At 41.2% G+C, this 18,003-nt stretch overlaps 1 protein-coding gene across 3 annotated transcripts; it reads right to left on the reverse strand.

Moving 5' to 3' along the window:
* LOC311050149 (von Willebrand factor A domain-containing protein 5A-like) lies at positions 1-16,214 on the reverse strand. 3 transcript variants are annotated; one of them, XM_084064121.1, is made up of 20 exons: positions 16,157-16,214; positions 14,090-14,170; positions 11,928-12,130; positions 9,951-10,173; positions 8,955-9,136; positions 8,265-8,379; positions 7,797-7,972; positions 7,281-7,369; positions 6,746-6,890; positions 6,396-6,475; positions 5,967-6,081; positions 5,372-5,530; positions 5,040-5,143; positions 4,722-4,942; positions 3,537-3,623; positions 3,026-3,067; positions 2,595-2,642; positions 1,503-1,672; positions 1,221-1,344; positions 1-530 (listed from the first exon to the last, which is right to left on the reverse strand). In XM_084064121.1, the coding sequence occupies exons 2-20, from the start codon at positions 14,145-14,147 to the stop codon at positions 451-453; spliced, it is 2,421 nt and encodes an 806-aa protein (XP_083920247.1). In that variant the 5' UTR covers positions 14,148-14,170; positions 16,157-16,214; the 3' UTR covers positions 1-450. The 3 variants fall into 3 exon arrangements, with proteins under 3 accessions (XP_083920247.1, XP_083920248.1, XP_083920246.1); XM_084064122.1 differs by lacking the exon at positions 16,157-16,214 and adding an exon at positions 15,965-16,108 and having other exon boundaries at positions 1,503-1,660; XM_084064120.1 differs by lacking the exon at positions 16,157-16,214 and adding an exon at positions 15,965-16,108.
* Between the last annotated feature and the right edge of the window lie 1,789 nt (positions 16,215-18,003).

Consider the following 18,003-nt stretch of genomic DNA (forward strand, 5'->3'; position numbering starts at 1 on the left):
TTGATATTGCAATAAAAATATTTATTTCTTATCAGGTTGATCTTTTTTGTCATGCCTAAGGTTTCGCGCCAATGGTGTCAAGGTGGTCACATTCTCGTTCTGGATTGTAAACATTTAAATTGACCTGATGAAAATATATAGAACAGGATTAGTACACAGAAACCTTTCTCATGGGAATGCAGCTCAATGTGCAGATATAAGATTGATGTAAAACTGTAAATTTATATAACTGTAAAAAAAATAAGAAAGTGTAATGTTAATTTGGTAGAGAATCAGCCCCTAAACCCAGTAACCTAGTAGCCCCTAAACCTAGTAAAAGCTAGTGTCGTTATGTCGTTGAATTACATTAAGATAAGTGCACAGAGTTGAACAATTGAATGAAGGGTTATTCAGGGTATAGCTGGTAGCGGCAGGTGGATAGGCAAAGAGGAGCCAGGTAGGATGAACCTCTCAGAGCCCCAGGTCATCTTTCTGCACCTTGCAGCCCAACAAGGTATTTCCAGCCTCCACACACTCAGTCATGCAGCCCACTGAAAAACAGGCACACGTGAAGATAACAGAATGTTGTGATGTGATGTCCAGCTGTTTTGATCATTTGGCACAAACACACCTTCAACATGCACCTGATGTAATTCATTAAATCAACCTGTGTAGTGTTTGAATGGAATGAAAATGTACTCTTGGCCTTCCATGGTACATGACTGCACATCTTTGTATGTTCCAGGGGAATCATACAAACAGAATGCACAGATCAGCCAGAAGCCTTGTACTATCTATCTATCTATCTATCTATCTATATATATATAGTATGTTTACTATTATTATACAACTATTGGTGCTACTACAACGTCTGAGGAACCAGAACAAAATCCAAACACAAGATGCAATAATAAAGAAACCTTGAACATTGGATAAACAGCTGGACATTTGTTGTAACTGGACAAACATAACATTTCCTTTTAACTATTAAGAAAGACAAGAGATTGTTCTAATTCAAGTCAAGTAAAATCTAGTTTTAATTTAGAATGAAAGTATCTATTCTGTTGGAGTATCCATGTAACTTATCGCTCTATAAATGCATGCACAGAAATCTGTCTTCCACCCATCTCGAGAACAGACCAATCGACTTCAAACTTGGCACGTGTATCATAGAGGACCCGAATGGGTACTGCACTAAGTACTCTTATTGCATAACCGAGGGGCAAGTCTAGGGCCATTACCTTTCTGAGCATGAACCCAGGACACTGCCTTCATAGCCAAAAGCTGCCACTCATCCTGGGCTTCCATCTTGAAGCCATGGAGCCAGATTAGAGCCAAAATAGTGGCCCAAACTTCCTCTGTCACCTGGAATCGCATGACATGTCAATGGTGGCGGGGTATGCCAACAAATGTAAAGTGAGAACATAATAAGGGTGCAAATTAACAAAGAACACTGATCAAATTGAGCGAAATGTACTTGCACAAATCTTCCTATGTAACAGAAACATGTGGCTGGGACTTACTGGTAGAGGCTTTGACTTTTCAAACTCCTCATGAGTCTTCCCAAGCACAGTGGTCAGCTCTGGAACTAGGGTCCAGAAACCAGTAGCCTTCTGGAGGGTGATCACCTGGAGCAAGGGGTCTATGGGTGGCAGCCTGGGCTGAGGGGGTTCTTCAGGAGCTGAGGGCAAGTCTGTTGATGTTAGAGCTCAAATAGTGTTCAGTTCCCAATAGTAGAATAAGATATGGGTACCGAAACCTGAACACGCTGATTTTATGTAGATTGATTATACTGTAACTGTGGTGATGCCAGGCAAGCTCGTGAACACTTCTACCACAAGGGGTCACCAAAGCACAGTTTGGACAGGCAATTGCAGGCTTTATTACTGCAGCAAGACTTGTTTTATGGAAGAGAACAAGTAAGCCACAGAATGGATCCAACTTACGGTTGAATACTCAATAGCTATAATGAATAATGTTAAAAGGAAGTTTCTCCTGGACATTAAGGGCTTACTACATTAAGGTTATTGAGAAAAAATAAACGTTCTAATGGGACTACTATATGGGTGCTGTCTTGAATGGCTGACTTTGTTTTATTACCGTTGTTGGTTTGTTTTGATTGTATAGTGTGTATTGGATGATTGAAAATAAATAAATACACTGACAAAAACATCCTGGGTCAATGAACCAACCTCCCAGTTGATGCCATCAAGCATAAGCAATGCGCCACATTCACAAAATTATATGTGGAAAAAACTAAATCAAACAGACAAAAAAAGGTATCTATCTACTTCCTTTTCTATGAAAATCAAACAGCTATTTTTAACCATGGCACTTTTGTCTCAATTGACCATCAATAACTGGATCATCAAGAAAAAGCCTCACAAAGCCATAGTAAATCTACACCTAGATTTACACCTAGTTTTAAATTAGAACAGATGAAAGTTGTCCCTAGTTTTAGGGACATTCTCTCAATTAATTGAATACACGGGACCACAATGGAAACAAGCCCTTAGGGTTTTTTGTGTTATCCTCTTAGCACCATTTTATAATCGTCCCACTGTACTATTTGCAAACTGTTAATAAAGTATTCAATAAATTGAAAAATACAATACCTAATTCTGAATTAGGAGCGGCACAACCAACCAGGTCCTCTTCTTCATCTTGGAAGAAAAAAATATACAATGTGAATATTTAGATTCAAGCCCTACCATCCAATCATACATCTGGTATTCCCATGTTAATTTGTTAGGTCTCATGGTGTAATGATGATTATTCTACCCAAGGTTTCATTCTCAGAAGGGGATTTTATTTAATACACAAATGTTTAAATCTATGGTATAAGGTAAGTTTAGGCATTAGGTTAGAGACTGCTATGGTTAAGTTTATGGTTAAAAATGGTCGCATTTAGACATCAGGTTAGCAAATAATGTATAGATTAATTATTTAGACATTAGACATGGTTTTGATGTGGTTAAAGTCAAGGTAAGGTTCTGAGAGGGCATTAGTCAGTCTGAGATCGGACAACTGAATAATGTTACAGTACCTTCACCACAGTAGTCCGCTTCTAGGCTATCCGTACAAATGCCTATAAATTAAGAAAACAAACTCAACATGTATTGTGCAAATGACATGCAACACGTCAAAACCGTGTTTTCAGTGTTAACGCTAGACGGCGCTGTGAGTGATCCTATGACTTCTGGAGAAGAGTAAACCCAGAAATAATGTGATCACAACAAACCCAGCCCCGTCCAATCTAATGTTAAAGGATTTAAAAAAATAAATGTTCTGCGCTTTGTTTTTGGCAAGAACAAGCTATAAGCCAATAACTAAAGAACGGAGGGTCACGGTGACAAGCTTTCTTCTCCCAATGGAAGCAGAGACACTCGGCATGTCGATTGTCCTGGAGAGAAATATTCTGTGGCTCTTAAAAGGTTAGTAAAATGCTCAAAAAAGCTTAATTAATTAATTCTGGCACTCAATGAGTTAACAGTATTGCATGAAAATAATAATAAATGTGGAATGTAGCTTGAGTTACACAGACACGTTCTACTTACTGTCACACATAATCGTTGGAGCCCGCCTATAGCAAGCCATCATAGGCATCATCATAGGTGCGCTATTAGCACAGGCATATTGCATCACTGAAAAAGACAAAAGATTTTTAAATTTGAGGAGATTGATGAATATGATCTTGATGAAGTAGGGATTTGATATGCAATACAATTTTAGGAAGGGAAGAATATGATATGAACATTTTGCATTTAACAATAATTGCAGATCAAGCCATTATCGTGGACTGTATTGTCACACATACACTTAAAATCAAATACTTAATCATACTGGTTTCAGGGACATTTCTGTGTAACAGAGGTCCTAGTGCAGTGAAAGAGAGGAAAATATTGAGTTAACCTTAACCTCACCAAATGCCTGAACTTAAATGTATGAACGGTACTTTAACGCCAACCTTAAATACAATTAATTAAAACCAGGCCTAAACCTAACCATAGGAACAGTGCCTAATACTATTTAGCCTCGAGTTAATACAGATTAAATAGTAGCAATTCATTGCTGAGCTAAAGGTTCTGTACAAATTAAGCTTGAACAGAATATAGAGTGCTGTGCAAAAGTCTACATCAAAGCCATGATCATCATGTGAGCAGTAACTGTGTATTAAACACTATATAATGTTGAAGAAAGCGATAATGTTGATACTGCTGTCTTTCCTCCCCATTGGGCACAAAACTGCAGCAGGTCACTTTGGTAGGGCTCTGGTTCCACCTACAGACGTCACCCCCACACACAGTAGATCTTAATTTATTTGAGGTTTAGACTTGATTTTCTTGATTTTCTTACCTTAATACACATTGTCATAAATACTATATGCTTCCAGTCGCTAGTTCAAAGTCTCCTTTCAATAATCATGATATGCGTTTTGGTAAATTATGGTCCCGTTTATTTTAAAATTGACGATAAAGTAGGCTATGCTCTAGGAGGGGCGGGATTTGATTGACAAGCTACACAACCAATAGCATTCATTCCCCGCCCCCGCTCTTGATTGACAAGCTACCCAAAAAATACTGGTCTGGTTGCATTCTGCAGGATATGATACGATATTGAAAGATGGCGGATTTGTAATTCCTGAACAATCGGCTTCATTTATGGTCTGTAGAAACAAATGGCGTCGCTTTGTCCAGTCTTTTTTACGGTCTATGGTTTTTACAGACCCCTAAAGTACTTACTTGGTGTTGGAACATTTCTGCGTAACAGAGCTCCTTGTACAGCCTCCCCACTTCCTTTGTTGACAGCGATGAAGGCAGTGAAGGCACTGCTCACTCCTGATTGGATGCTAAGTTCCACCACCCTCTTCTTCACCGCTTCACCCTGCTGCCCTCGCTTGTCTCTCTGTTCCAGCTCCAGGGAGCGAATCAGGGTCCGAGCTCCCAACCTGTGGACTGTCAATCTGCACAGAGGAGAATAACGAGTTGTGCTCTCTTTTTTTTAGGACTAAATTGGTTATTTATTTTGTCTCAGTGCTCAATGAGCAAAGGATATTTTACCCAGTGTCCTTGGTAGGTTCGAGACTGAAGCCAAGCTTATTCTGAGAAGGTTGATCTGCCAGGCTGTACTTCACTGTCACACTGCCTTCACTAGCCCCTGAATTCTGGGGAGAGAAAGAGAGAGACATTGGATAAAAATGCAACTGTATCATGAATTGTTTCTGCCATGCAAATTGCAAGGTAAACTCAAGGGTCAACTTCCTTGAACCTGAGAAACAAATACAATGAAGTACTTAAATGTAGTGTGACTGGCAATTTGCACCAAACCAGTCATGAAATCCTTTTGCCTACATGGTCCATTACATTTGTCCAATGAAAGTTGCTGCCCTTACCTCTCCAGTGAGCTGGGCATAAATTAGCGACCTTTGGCCCTGGAAAATGGTTGTGATGGGCGGAGACAGAAGTGTTTCAGACACTCCCTTTGGCAGGTCCCATGAAACAGAAATATCCACCACAGCTGGCTGCAGGGCAAAGCGAAGTGACTGCATCACCTATTGAAAACAAATGAGAATGGCAGACCTCAAACAAGATGTTGAAAACGGTATACTGCCACAGTGAACAGCTGTTATTGCTTTGGACTATTTTGGGTCATTTTTCTTTTCTATGTCGGCGCGATATCGCTAGCCTGGCATGGCCAGACGAATATCACTGCGTAGATATTAGTCTGGAACTTCGGTGTGGTAGATTAATTTCCAAGGGGCAGTTGCAAACAGATTCAAACGTCACAGCAGAAAAAAAAATCCCACTTTGAATAGTGGGCTCTGATTGGTCACCGAAAACTCTGGGGTGAGCGAAATGTAATTCAAACCGAGGAGTGCCAGACCAATCTGCCCAGGGCAATTTTTTGTATCTGCGGCAGATTTCGTCTGGTTTCCAGGCTGGGATATCGCTGCCCTCTCATGGATTATGTGGCCAATTATATCTTACTTTGGGTTGCAACCTCTCTGTTCCTGTGATGAACTGGGCATGACCTCCTCCCTCCTTGGCCATCCCAGTGATGAGAGCAGAGCTGGCCCCCTCCCCAATACCGAAAGTAAAGCACCTGCAGTAGAAGAATAGGATATAATCAATAAACTGTACATAAGACTTTGAGATGTACCATCTCCATCTCACAAACACTTTCCCCATTGTATTTCCCATGCATCAGCCTCCTCTGTTGCTGGGGTGGAAAGATAGTCGTCTAGTCTTGTAAACATGTTTAAACAACCCAATGCTGTGCAATAACTTTACATTTTAGTAGAACCTAACAGCTCAAAATGCTCAATAGCAACCACACACAACCACAACAACTCAGACTAGTCAGTTGTTGTTTGTCCATACAGTATACTGTATGCATTACTGTAGATGTGGCCCTACCTGTGAGAACCTGCATTGCTTCTCACCAGATCTAGCACTTCCTTGGTATTCCACACCTCACCATCAGTAAAGACAAAGAGCTGGGATGACAAAACAGACAGCTATATAAATAACGCTCATTTCTCTTCACTTATGTGACATCAAATTTCTCATATAACCACCCACCCACACGCATGCTTGGTATACGAAGGTTGATGTTAGTTAGGTAGTACAGTACTACATTGTTGAGTTACACACACAATAATAGGTGCTACGGCTATGTGTGAATAGTATGTAATGTAGTATGTATTTAGTATGGTGTTGTGGGTAGTGTGTGCATGGTGCAATAATGGTGTGTGTTTGCATGCTACCTGTCTGGGCTGATTGGGAACGCAGGGCTGCTTGTAGATGTGCTTGAGAGGCCTTAGGATTTCTGTCCCGCCCAGATCAGCAGACATAGTCTTGACCTTCTCCAAAGCTTCATCCATGGTGGTCTGGTTGTACTCCACACTCGCACTGCCATAACAGAGTATGGAAACACTGTGACTATTCCACTGGCAAAGTATGTATGTATGCATGCATGCATGCATGCATGCGGTACACACACACACACACACACACACACACACACACACACACAGGAAGGGACGATGTAAGCTTTGGACAGAAATGTTTAGACTGAGCACTGTGATGACCATCAGGTCAACTCATTAGAATGTAGTCAAATAATCTTTAAAAATGTGTTAGGGATCAAGGTGGTTCAATAAGTTATTAACTCCTCTGTGAAAAGTCTGTTATTTTATAACTTTGCACCACTGCAGTGCTATCAAACAGTGTCTAGGCTAATAATATTAATAAACAACAATGATAATAATAAAAACAATAATTAGTGAGTGTGTAACTCACGGAAAGATGTGGTCATATTCATTTCCAAAGCCAAATATGTTGAAGTAGCAGCCCATTGGCAAGCTTTTCAGTAGCAGTAGCAGTGTGTCCTACACATTTTGATAGATGGATAGAGACATACAAACACAGCAACATTCTCAAGTGTTCATTTTGACTGTGACAGAGGGATGAAGTCGTCTTGTCTCATCCTGTGACCATGTCTTGTATCAAGCAGGTAAACAATGCAAATGAATGATTGTGTTGATTCTTATTACATGGGGTATATACACACCACTGCCGCTCACCCAGCTTGGCCATTTCGAATCCCAAACAGTTTGAATATAATTTATGAGTGCCAAAAAATGACATGAATTAATACATAATATAAATTCATGTCATTAATATTATTATACTTTTTATTAATTTACACACAAAAAATGTTATGTGTTGAAACCTGGGGCTCATAGTCATACCAAGCAACAAATCAGGTCAAGATTTTCAACTGTAAAATAGAAGGAACAAACAAGCAAGCAGTACCCTGGCACTGCCAATACGATCTGGCCCCCCACGCATGTTGTTCATGGCACAATCCATGCTACCAGAACGATCCACTAAAAACAGGAACTCCCCACATGAAGCCAGTGATGACATCACAGCTTTAGGGAACTCGGGGTACAGGCTCAACATGATCACTGGGTCGCCCATCAAAGAGCCTGGAAGACAGGATAGGGGATGGAGATAGACAGAACACTTTAAAATCAAACCAACAGGGAAGTCACTTTAAAATCAAACCAACAGGGAAGTCCAATTTTATCAGGGGAAGTCAGGGGATTTTACTAAATATGTTACATTTCTCCTTTATTTGTAATGTTCTTTATGTGTGATGTAATAAGCTCCCCAAAAATGTAAATTTAGAACAGCAACATACTCAAATTAAAATAAATAATAATAATAAATAAAATTAAAAAACTAAGAATAATAAAAAGAAAAACAAATAGAGATTACCAGGCTTGGCAGAATCCTTTCCTGCCTCTACTATAGCAGCGGGCTTGTGGGCATCTTTATAATAAACCAACAGTTCCATGTCTCTGTCAAACTTGTGCCCATTACCCAGACGGACCTGGGATCATAGAGGGGGAAAAAATTACAATGGCGGGAAGTAATGGACATGAACAAGGATCACATTTGGAACTACAGTATGCAGGTTGAGGTTAGGTGCTTAGATTAACCACTTATACCCTCCATTCTAAATAACTGCTTTTTTTCGTCTACACCAAATCTCTTTGCTATTTTTGCCGAATGTTCCCCCCAACAGGATGCTGGTGGTGGTTAACTTTGCGTTCTAGCAATGCACATGCATGCAGTGCACTCACACGCAAAACAATGTATTCATTTATTTTAGTGTGCGTTTGCCAGTTGCATCTGCACATACCTAGAATTCCTCCCCTGCATTTACCCATCCTACTAATACTATTAAGGCCCTTATACACGGATCGACTTTTACAACAACATCAACAGACAACACAAACATAAATACCACATCCAACTATGACGGAATGTTTTTTATGGAATTACTTTTCAACAGAAAGGTGAAATTTCAAAGTCAACATTGAAAGCTGACGTTGCTTGTTGATTCATTGTCTTATTCAGGACAATTTGACAATGGCACGGTAAACACTCAGGCACACACATTACCGAGGCCTGGGTCTGCTCTGTGTTGAGGTACTGAAGAGGCTCCAGGGAACAGTTGGACTCTACTTTAGAGACGGGTCGAGTAGAGGTCACTCGGGCAGAAAAGGACAGACTGTAGGGCACTAGAGAAGCTGGAACAGAGGTCACCTGAGGCTGACCACTCCCTCCACTGACACCTTCACTACCTAAGAAAGAGAGGACCCAAGTACCAAATGTAATAAGGGATAGTTCACCCCAAAATGACTTTTTTCCTATCGATTACTCACCCCATGCAGCCTTGAATTCGTGGAGATTCTTTCTGTTTTTGTCGCATTCCTAAGCCAATAATTTGATGACCGGCAGAGTGAGGAGTACTCAAAGAGTCTCCTACCGCAGACTTCGCCGGTCATCAAATTATTGGCTTAGGAATGTGACAAAAACAAATCCATGAATTCAAGGCTTCACAGGGTGTGTAATTGATAGAAAATTAGTCATTTGTTGGGTGACCTATCCCTTTAAAGTACTATTACACACTAAAATAACATTATCTGCCAATTGTCTCTTTTCTTCCACTGCCACCTTCACTACCCCTAAGAAAGAGATGACTGAAGTAGCATAAAATAAAAACAGAAACATTGTTATCAGGGCAACACGCTTGGAATTTCATTACAATATGTAAGATATTATCGAACATTATTTAATTAACAAAGCCATGGTCATTATGGACCAGGTGCACCTTGAAAATAGTAACTTGTGCTTTGGAAGTTGAGTAAGGTGCAAATGGAGAGCAAAAGATTCATACGTTTTTGTGGGGGATTTGTAAAAAAGTGTAATCAAAAGGGTGATACGATTCACTTTTTATAATTTAGCCATTTAGCAGACGTCCGTCATCTAGAGCAACTTACAACGTACAGGTCAGAGTAAGTGCCATGAACAGGTTAGTTAAGGACTTATAGTGCTAAGAGGACAAGTATCATATGCAAAAGGATATAGTAGAGGTTGTCTGTTGTTGTTTTCTACCTTGAGGTTGGTAGCGGGGGTTGAGCACAGCAGGCAGACAGAATCTCAGCCCACCGTCAGCCTCCACAGCCAGCTCAGTAACGTACTCCAGCCTGATGGAGGCGCTCTCCCCTGGAGGCAGACTGCCCACCCTCATCGAGAAAACATCAGGGCTCTGCTCGCTCTCCTCCAATAGGAAGGCCTGCTTGCCTGAGCTCAATGCATCATCATAGTCCTCTTGAGCCTGAGCAATAAATGCATTTAAAGACTTGAGATTCAGTGGGATAAATGAGAATACATGTTTGTTTATCTTAGTGTGTGATTGCCTAAACATGTGATCTGAAGGAAATAGTTCAGGTAAGAATAGCCAATGAGACATAAAAATGTGGTTAGTCGTTGCCAAAAATAAACCTGTTTTTCAGTCTTAAGAGTTGATTGATGGTTGCAAAATACCAAAGAATCCAAGTGTAAACCAGCCCTGAGCATTTCCATTGTTATTCTGACTCATAGTATGAGTCAGAATGGCTCTAGTTAACCATCTGATCATGTTGCAATTCATGGGAGTGGGAGAGATGTCGTCTAAGGAGGAGATATCAGGCTGTTTGAGCATCGAGCTCTATGATTAGACACTTGGCATAGATATAGAACACTATACAAGATCAGTAGTACTCATTGACCTTGATGCCATTATCCTACTGTATGTAAATGTTGTGGAGTCTCGCTCCTATACCCCCGATAAGGTGAGTGTCTCCACATGTTCAATGAACCAGCCTAACCACTACATAAGGCTGTGCAAGAAGTGTTCGTGGTTATAATATCACCCTCTTCCCTACACACCCTATAAATCCCCACTAACACACACACACAATCATTTGCAGACCTCAGAGATTGACATTCACAAATGTATCTGTATTAATAAAGTTCAGTTCAGGTTATAATGTCACAGTTCAGTTTCACACACAGTTCGAGTTAGGTAGGTCCAAGCCCACAACCGTTCCCACAGACTGACGGGTCCCCGTAAACCCGCACAGTACCAGATTGTAACAAAAACCCCTCTGCTCTGCCTCTGTCTTGTCTGCACGTTTGTTACTCACGGCCCGAACATTGTTGGTTAAATCCCCACTCCCCCGAGGGTTTACTCCCGACGATCGCAACGATCCTCAGAGCAAATGCGTCCCCTTAGTGTGATCCTCCAATGAACCTGTATCCTCCGATCTGAGCAACCCGATCCATGCGACAAAACATAACTTTGAGTGGCTACAAACAAACAAACAAAACAAACTGGGTAGCAAACAAAGGCAGCCAGTCCTCACGGAGCTCCGACGAGACGCCAACTCTATTTTGGGTATGCAATTCTCTAAGCCCTTCACCGTCAGCCATGTGAAAAGTTTGGGGAATTGCTGATTTAGAGGCAGGTAGAGTGACGTCATTCCATTCATGAAAGACAGTGCGGCTGGGCACCGTCATGACGTGAATGAACTGAATACACACATAATCATCAGTAGCCGGTAGTGGCGATGCTCCGCTAATCGCCACTGAGTGCTGACTGACCAGCTGGAGACAGCTGCGGTGAATTGATCAGAATTGGTGAATTCTGATCAAATGTTTGACTTTTAAGCTGCTTCACTGTGCCTCATTCATCACTGGCTCTCCGTGCTGGAATAGCGATTGCACTCCACTTGTTCTGTCGCACATTTACTGTGTTTAGTTACGACGATCCCCCCAAATACACTGTCATTTGAACTTTAAACTGCTTTCGTGTCCGTTGGTTTGGGTCAATCTTCACAATGTAAACTGACTCTTTGTAACAGTGTTTGGCCAGGAACAATCTAGATAGAGTATTGAAATATGGATCCAGGTTGTGATAAATTCAAGGAAACAGTCCAAAACCAAGTGGTGACGTGGTAAATGATCAATAACAATCGAGTCATGTGAAAGTAGGTGACCATGGGGCTGAATTCAGGCTGTTTAAAGTCAAGTATTTCCATGTTGGCTCACCTCCTGTTTCTCCTTCACTTCAGCCACAACCTCTGTCTGTCCAATCTTTGCACTGAAATGACAGACTGCAGCATCGCCTGGAAGAGGGAAGACAAAGACAGCCTCTATGGGGCTCGCCTCCTTGTTCTCATACCGCAGAGTGGAGGTCACTGTCGCCACATGGTCCCTCACCTCAACCTCCACCTCAATGCCTTTCAGAGGAACTGACAGTGGAAGAGAGAACAAAAGAGTCACAGAGAGCATAATGGAACGTGGGAGAGAGTAAAAAGAGGAAGGGAGAGATGTTGAAGCTTACATACTTATAGCGCATGGTCAACTCAAGGCAGATGCCCTCCCAAGTGCCTACCCCTGCTTGAGGTTTATTTCATTAACCCATTTAGACCTGAGGCCAATTCTAAAAACGCCTTCTAAATTCTAGTTAGCTGAAAAACGTCACATTTTATTCAAAGAATCTAAACAAATATATATGTGTGTGTGTGTGTGTGTGTGTGTGTGTGTGTGTGTGTGTGTGTGTGTGTGTGTCTTGTCTTCCAGGCACTAAAATAGAACAATAGAATAGGCACCATAATCTGCCTTCTGCATTTAGAGTTATTTAAGATCTCATATTATGATAATTATAATTATTTTTTTAATAAAATAAATTAGAAAAGAGGAACCTGTGTTTATATATAAAACATTTTTTTATGCAAACATATGGCTAGAATGCTATCCTATATTAACTTTTTCTTCCATAAAAATGTAATCTTTAAATCAAATGTGTTTATCAAGTGGCAGAGGCACCACTGAGATTAAATCCTATCATGATAACACATTTCTGTTCTTAATAGGTTAGAAGTCATGTGACGGCCCCTTGGCCTTAGAGCAGTGGCTTATGGCAGGTACACTACACACTGCAGGATATTTGGTCCGATTTTGCTGTCGCCGACCTTTTTTGGCGCTCGCCGACAAAACCTCCCGATCTGACGCAGATCGGCCTTTGATCGGCAAGCTAATGCTCGCTGTGTGTGAAAGGCTCCGCGAGAGGATCTGGCCGCAATTATCCGCTCTGCGACGGCTTTCCGACCGTTTTCAGATAACTACCCTGTTAGATATTCAGCTGTGTCCCAGAGAGGACAGCAATATCGTACAGTATGAAAGGAGCTGCGACCACCTTGCGAGGAGATGCGCAACATATTTTCAGAAGGGGGAGGTCTGCGCCTCTGCGGACAATTAATTATTATTATTAATTTGGGGGTCCTTGCCATGAAAATGTTTGAGAACAACTGGTTCAAAAAACATTAGGAAACGAGGCCAAAAAAGCAACTACACTTTCAAGCAACTTTACAAAAAAACAATCCCAAAGTCGCTTATAATAAGCGGACATGGCAACACTGTCTGTCACTGACCGCTTCAGCGCACTTGACGTGTGTGTGTGTGTGTGTGTGTGTGTGTGTGTGTGTGTGTGTGTGTGTGTGTGTGTGTGTGTGTGTGTGTGTGTGTGTGTGTGTGTGTGTGTGTGGGGTATATCACGGGATACGTCGATTAAAATGAATTGGAATAAACACAAATGCATGTTGTATTGGGTCTGACTCTGGAGATAGCATCCTAGTGAACTATCCTACAGTGTGTAATCCCTGGTCAGGGATCAATCTATAGTGTGAAAACCACAACGATATACAGTATGACAGCCGATTTCAAGAAATAAACTCCTGCAGTGTGTAATCCTTAACGATCAGACGACCCCCGACCACTTTAAAAGTCCTACAGTGTGTACCTGCCCTTACTGTGTCCATGGGTGTTCATGGGATCCTCTGGGGAGAGACTAGTTAGTGGGGAATCCTGTACACCTGGGTGGGGTGATTGCTCACCCTATATAATGGGGCCTGAGTCTACATTTTCTCTCTCAGTCTCTCCCCTTGGTTTGGTTGTTTTGGTTCTTGAGTTGGTTGTTTGCTTACATTGTTTTGAATTCTCATACATTACACTTGCACACATCACTGATATATTGATAACCTACTTTATTAAGTTGATTCCAATTACTTTATTTGCTATTTATTTTTCTAAATAAATGTGTGGTTTTGTCTACCTTTATTCTTGGTCATGACAGTCATTTAACAAACCATGTTTGTGTGTAAGAGTCTCGGTCTTGGAAAGTAGAAGAGTTTTAAGTTTGAAAGTTTTACCTGCTTCATTCTTGCGAGAGACCAGACCACATTCCATAGTGTTGTTTGCACTGTTCATATAGCTTCAACAGAACTTGAAATCTGAAAGCAAAATACATTTCTCTTGAGATAATGAATCTAGAATCTAAATTGTTAATAAACCAGTGAAAGTCATGCCTGTAGCATGTAGTACATTTTCTACACGCCCGGTTACTTATGTCAAAGCTAATTTATCCAGGTCTAAAAATACAGTGTATACATGTTGGCGATTTGCCAATGTATAATTAAAGCCATGCGAATCATTTAGCGAAAGATAAGCTGACCAGTTGTCTAAAATGGTGGCTGTGGAGAAAAGTCAACCAACTGCTGTGGGTTAAATTGAGCCAAAGTTGTCATTATCGTTCTGACACTTGCAAATATTAAAAAGGTTCAGAATATCAAACTTTACTTGGTTGGTTTTATATTGTTTAAAAGTTACCATTAAGAAAGAAGAAAAAAAGAGACAATTTGCAAAAGGCAAATGTGTTTAAACTATGCTCAGGTTTAAACTTGAAAAATGTAATTGTCATGGGTCAGCTACCCCTTGTCTTGGATCAACCTGACTCTTTACTTGGAGAAAATGAGCCACAGGACAACTTTTTTTCAAGTCATATTTGTATGGCCATGTGTCAGATGCATGTACACTAGCCTTGGATCAAGACTATAATAGATGCATTTTATCGATTTTGACATTTGCATATCTATAATAGTCTTAGGCTGCACCCCCCAGAGTGCCCTGGGTCCGCATTACTCAGAGCATCTTTGTGCACTGTATAGTCCATATTTTTCAATAGATGTCATGTGCGTTTTAATCCCGTCTGAACGCCATTCACCCCCTCGTTTACTTCCTGTTTACATTGAGTGTAATTCCGGCTTTCACCTGATGCGCCCCGTCACTACCGCCCATCGAGGAATATACAGGGAACTTCCGACAGAATCTGATACAGACAGGATTAAAACACATATCTATTGAAAAATATAGACTAATACATTGTACACGGGTTAGTGTCGAGTTAACATCCGGGGATCGGGCCTACAGCCTCAGCACTTTGCATGTTATTTTGTACATGTACGGAGAAGTACGTCAGACAAGATAAAATACATCAAAGTTAGTTGCCACAGGGAGGTAAAGATACATTTGCGATGATCATCCCGGAATATATTATTCGGATGTAGTCGTAGACATTCCAAAGAGCATAACAATCATTACTAGTTTTGTCATCATCACTACAGTACCGTGTTCCTACAAAACCCTATCCCTGAAACATTACTGTCATTTAACAGTCATGGATGAACTTCAACCGGGTGCGTTTTCTCCATTTACAGCCCGCACATCTACATAAACGTTCAGATTTCAAATATAAAGTGCTTACCACATGACCACGGATATTACAATTATGTTCGGGCCATCAGAAGTACCCGTATCTTCCGTAGTGTTCAATAAAAAGCATTTTAATCCAAACGGTGGCCATTTCTCCGCATTTCCTCCACGCGTTAAACTACGCAACCCTATCGGTTGAGGTGTACTGCACTCTGATACATTAAAACTATGAGAAAACGGCCATCGATCGGATTAAAATGTTTTTTTATTGAACAATACGGCAGATACGGGTACTTCCGAGGGCCCGTACATAATCGCAACGTCCGTGGCCATGGGGTAAGCACTTAATATTTGAAATCCGAACGTATATGTAGATGTACGTGAGGAAAGTGCAAACACCAGGTTGAAGTTCATCCATGACGGTCATGACAGACGACCGTCGTGTGATCCATGGCTGCATATGTGTAGCACTACTGTAACTAAACTATTTACATTATCATGTACGTCCAAAATAGGCGAAATCAAATTAGACCTACCGTGTACAAAGCGATAGGATTAGTTTGAAACGATGTTGGCAAGACTTCAGTTTTGACGAGCAGTCTGCACGAAGAGCCCCACTTAAATGGGTAGAATGTTTGTCAAATTATCCCCACGCCCAGTTTTAATGCCCACGCCCCACACAAAACGTCCTTGTTTATTGCAAGGAAGATATAACGAAGGAATCATACCAATTCTTTGAGACACACATCCGGGTTTTTGACAAGCGCACCTTTGTTTGGCCCGCATCTAGAATAAAAAAGAAGGATGGATTACAGGGGCGTGTCCCAGCGTAGTACCGGGGTATTGCACATGCGCAGTAAAATCCTGCCTGAACATACAAAAAGGCTCAGTAGATGGCAGCGTGTGACCCTTAAACGGTAGTGTTTGTTTTGTGTCACTTCAGTAGCCACGGAGACCTGTAGCGGAGCAGATAAGTGCTACGATCTTTCAATTTATGATAAAAGCGTGAAAATTGGCGTGAGCAGTCTCCATGGGTCACTTGACAAGAATATTGTCTGAGCCATTTGTAATTTCAAGATGGCGGCCATTTTTCAAGATGGCCGACACCTTAGTGGGCAGTTAAGTGATATGATGGTTTATTTGGTGATACAAGCATGAAAATTGGCATGAGCAGTCTCTGTGGGTCACTTGACAATAGGCCACCCACAGCTATTTGAAATTTCAAGATGGCGGCCATTTTTCAAGATGGCCAACACTTTAGTGGAGCAATTAAGTTATATAATGGTTTATTTGGTGATACAAGCATGAACATTGGCATGAGCAGTCTCTCTGGGTCACTTGACAATAGGCCACCCACAGCTACTTCAAATTTCAAGATGGCAGACATTTTTCAAGATGGCCAACACTTTAGGGGAGCAATTAAGTTATATAATGGTTTATTTGGTGATACAAGCATTACATTTGGCATGAGCAGTCTCTAAGGGTTGCTTGACAAGAAAACACTCCCAGCCACTTGAAATTTCTATTTTCAAGATGGTCGCCCCCTGGATCCTCAAAAGATACATTTTCTCATAGAAATCCACGTTTTTTTTTTTCATTAAGGACGATTATTATTATTATTATTACCCTTATGCTAAAACAGTTGTGTTGATTTGTTGATCATAGATAGATTAGATAAGAGTGAATATCTGCACTACCAGGGCACACTGGTGATATATCACTGCTGTTAAACCTCAGAGTGGGGTTCAATGTCAGCTAATTGAAAGTTAGTATCCCAAATGCTGTCTAATTTACCCCAAAACAGTTAGATAGCCGCACCTGAATTGACAGGTTGTGCCAGCGCGGGAGAGCCGAGCCAAGGTTAATGGGGTTTTAATTAACCGGATGGTGTACAGATCGCATGGGATTTAAATGGCATTGGATGAACGATCGGACTAAGTGTTGGGTTAAGGCACAAACTTAGTTGTATCCCATACATCAAAGTGCTTGGTAAATGGTGGTAAAAGGATAAACCCTCTGCCTCTGCCTATGCTGCAGACATGGCAGAAGCCATCATAACAGTTGTGAAAACTAACTGGGACAGATGTTTCATTTGTCAGCAGGTCACCAAGGAAAAACCCATTCAGCCAAGTTTATTCAACAGAGAGCACGATCGTACTGGTCATGATACCATTGCAAGAAATGTTCTTACTTAGTCCAACCCGACTAGATGAAGGTGATGGCATAGAAAGCACATTGACAAGAAACAGAGAAACATATCATTCAAGCTGTTCAACAACACAGAGCTGGAAAGGGGCCAAAAGAGAGCATCTACATCTGCTGAAGACACTGAAGATACCAAAGATATCCATGTCAAGAGACTAAGAAGATCTAATGTATGACCGGTCCAGTGATGTCACAACTGTGAACGAGGCCAGGCTTGATCTCTTTGCCAGAAAGCAAAGACGATATGACTTGATCCTGCCAACTCAAGCAGCACTCAAAGAGCATGCCAAACGTGCTTCTTATGAGGCTGGATACGTATGGGACAGGCATTGAAGCGACCTCCACAAATGCCGAGCCCATCTGACTGGGG

The sequence above is a fragment of the Gymnoscopelus microlampas genome, assembly GCF_963454915.1.
Source record: "Gymnoscopelus microlampas genome assembly, chromosome: 8".
Classification (NCBI taxonomy): Eukaryota; Metazoa; Chordata; class Actinopteri; order Myctophiformes; family Myctophidae; genus Gymnoscopelus; species Gymnoscopelus microlampas.

Coding starts and splice junctions, on each gene's coding strand:
- LOC311050149 (XM_084064121.1), bottom strand. CDS start 14,147: ATGAACAGTGCAAACAACACTATGGAATGTGGTCTGGTCTCTCGCAAG. Junction 4,943..5,039: donor GAACCTACCAAGGACACTGG/GTAAAATATCCT, acceptor TCCTCTGTGCAG/ATTGACAGTCCACAGGTTGG. Junction 1,345..1,502: donor AAAAGTCAAAGCCTCTACCA/GTAAGTCCCAGC, acceptor ATGCGATTCCAG/GTGACAGAGGAAGTTTGGGC.